This window comes from Branchiostoma floridae, chromosome 19, assembly GCF_000003815.2.
Source record: "Branchiostoma floridae strain S238N-H82 chromosome 19, Bfl_VNyyK, whole genome shotgun sequence".
Classification (NCBI taxonomy): Eukaryota; Metazoa; Chordata; class Leptocardii; order Amphioxiformes; family Branchiostomatidae; genus Branchiostoma; species Branchiostoma floridae.
The window spans coordinates 12,480,126-12,482,535 of record NC_049997.1 but is presented as its reverse complement, the minus strand read 5'-3'; the positions used below and the strand labels follow the sequence as shown (position 1 = coordinate 12,482,535).

Below are 2,410 nucleotides of genomic sequence, written 5' to 3'. Positions count from 1 at the left end.
TGTGCCGCAATCATCAAGAAGGCTGGCCCAAACCAAGAGGTTCTGGGTTCTAATCTCAAGCCACACCCTCATGTTGTGCCCTTGTGAAAGGCACTTCACTCAGTGAAAAAGGAGTACTTAGCTTTGGTTAGGGACATCCCTTGGATAGGATATACAATGGAGGTCTCATGTTTGAAAAGAGCCACACCTCATGTACATTAAAGAACTCAATGCTTTTTTAAAGATTAGGGGTCTTTCCCTACAAGAATTTTATACTGTGCCTTGTGTACCTTGCTTGCGTTTTGTCCTGGTGAGGCTTGGCATCTACCTTATGCAAATACTTGGTGCGGTATTTGCCTAAGAAGCATTTGATAGTTTTCAGAGACAGCTGAATCTTGTGATTTGTTTTTCTATCCTTGTAAGATAGAATCACCTAAAATCTTGAATCTGAAATCATGTATTACTATTAGCGTAGTGCAATATTTGCGGAAGAATTGACTGAGAGATTTCCAAGACAGCTGTATTTGTTGATTTCCTCTCATATCCTTAACACCTGAAATCTTTTGTTCTGTCCAGAAATTTCCAAGGTCCAAGACGATGAGGTAGGCGATGGGACCACGTCTGTTACCGTGCTTGCCTGTGAGTTACTGAAGGAAGCGGAGAAGCTTGTCGCCCAGAAGATCCATCCACAGACCATCGTCGCTGGATATCGCCGAGCTACGGACGTCGCTAGGGCAGCGCTACAAGATGCTTCAATAGACCACGGGTTAGTCTGAGAAGTGTTCTTTTACTGTGACCCTGACGCACTGGTCCCTCTATCGCCGGACAGAAATTTGCTTGTTCAACAAGTTGTTGGGACTTGTAAAAGTTTCATCCCACCCATAAAAAAGTCTGAACTTCATGACATAAATCTGATGAAAATGTATTTTTCTCAGCTTAAAATCACAAAGTTAACAACAAAAATCTTTAACAACAAAAATCAAAATCAATGGAAACCAATTACACCCATGCCAAAGACAAGCACAGGCATTTTCAGTCTTGTTATGTCTTGACTGCAGAACTATGGTCTAAAGCTAATACATTAGTACCTACATTAGTAGCACTTTGCAAAAGAGAGACAATTAGAACAGATAGGAACATTTTACATATACTGTGTCAATTTGTCATTCCGTCCATATACCTGTAATCATACATATAGTACATGTACTTGGAATAGGCAAGTGATGTTGTGCTTCATTAATGTTGCCATACATTGTACCATATACAACTGTCAAGCAATTAAGTTCATTCAATAATTCTGTTCATTTGTAGGAATGAACCAGAGAAGTTCCGTGAGGACTTGATGAACATCGCCCGCACGACCCTCGGGTCTAAGATCCTGACTCAGTACAAGGAGCACTTCTCTAAGTTATCAGTGGATGCTGTACTTAGACTTAAGGTAGGTCAGACCTTCTTCAAACTCCTGTATACTGTTTCTATTAGTAGTAGTATTATGTGAAAAGTTAAGCCAATTGTTGTATGAAGATGTGCACATCAAATAGTTCTTCAGGGCTCATAATACTGAGTGCATGTGCACATTTCTGTACCTAAAATTGGAGCTATGCACTTAACTTTGAATGTGGGTGCTGCAAGATACTAAAGTTACATGCGTGGGGTTACAAATTTGCGGATACATTTATCCTTCATTTGAAAGGACAAGACCTAGCAGGTTTTTTTTTTACTTGAAAAGGAAGAAGGCTCAATAAAAATTCTAACTGGAAACTACATGACGCCACTGCCCTCCCAAAGAAAGGTTCGGTTTGGCAGTCTTTTCATGGGTAGGTTGGGAAACAGGAAACATTTTTTTCCTAGTCCTAGGCCTTACAGGTGTACATGTATCTTTGATGACATTTGCTTTGTCTTGTGTACAGGGTTCCACATCTCTTGACGCTATAAAGATCATTAAGATCCCCGGTGGTGGACTGGTCGACTCCTACCTGGATGAAGGTAAGTTAAAATGTTTCTTACCTCCAAGAAAAATTGAGGTATAGTTTTTGTAATCTCCAGGCAAATTTATCTGTGGCATAAGATAGTATCAAAGCTGGCCAAGAAGTATAGCCGGCCATTGGCCAGCTGACTCCCTTTGACTGGTTATACTCCTTGGCCAGCTTTGATACTCTCTTATGCCACCGGTAGATCTGCCTGGAGATGATTGTTTTTGGTGTGTCTCTGTTTGTGTGTCTGTCTGACTGTCTGTGTTTCTTGATATTTGTGGTCAGCATAACTTAAGAACCTCTGGATGGATTGTAATGATATTTGGTATGTGGATAGGGGTTGGGAAGACGAAGGTCAAGTTCAATTTTGCCAACACCAAACCATCCCTTCCTGCACACCCGTGCCTTACTGTAATCACTCCTACAGGGTTGAGTTCAGCCCAGCCTGGTAGTGTGAA

General features: G+C 41.2%; 2 protein-coding genes across 3 annotated transcripts in view; one reads left to right on the top strand and one right to left on the bottom strand.

Annotated features, from left to right (window-relative positions):
• Nucleotides 1-2,410, bottom strand: part of LOC118406635 (zinc finger protein 184-like) — a 220,146-nt gene that overhangs the window by 114,593 nt on the left and 103,143 nt on the right. The window lies entirely within an intron of this gene.
• The window catches only part of LOC118406491 (anoctamin-1-like), a 15,873-nt gene that overhangs the window by 6,921 nt on the left and 6,542 nt on the right, over nucleotides 1-2,410 (top strand). Inside the window, exons 7-9 of the mRNA XM_035806549.1 lie at nucleotides 552-745; nucleotides 1,291-1,417; nucleotides 1,890-1,965. Of these exons, the coding sequence (XP_035662442.1) occupies nucleotides 552-745; nucleotides 1,291-1,417; nucleotides 1,890-1,965 (397 nt within the window). The remainder of the gene's footprint in view (nucleotides 1-551; nucleotides 746-1,290; nucleotides 1,418-1,889; nucleotides 1,966-2,410) is intronic.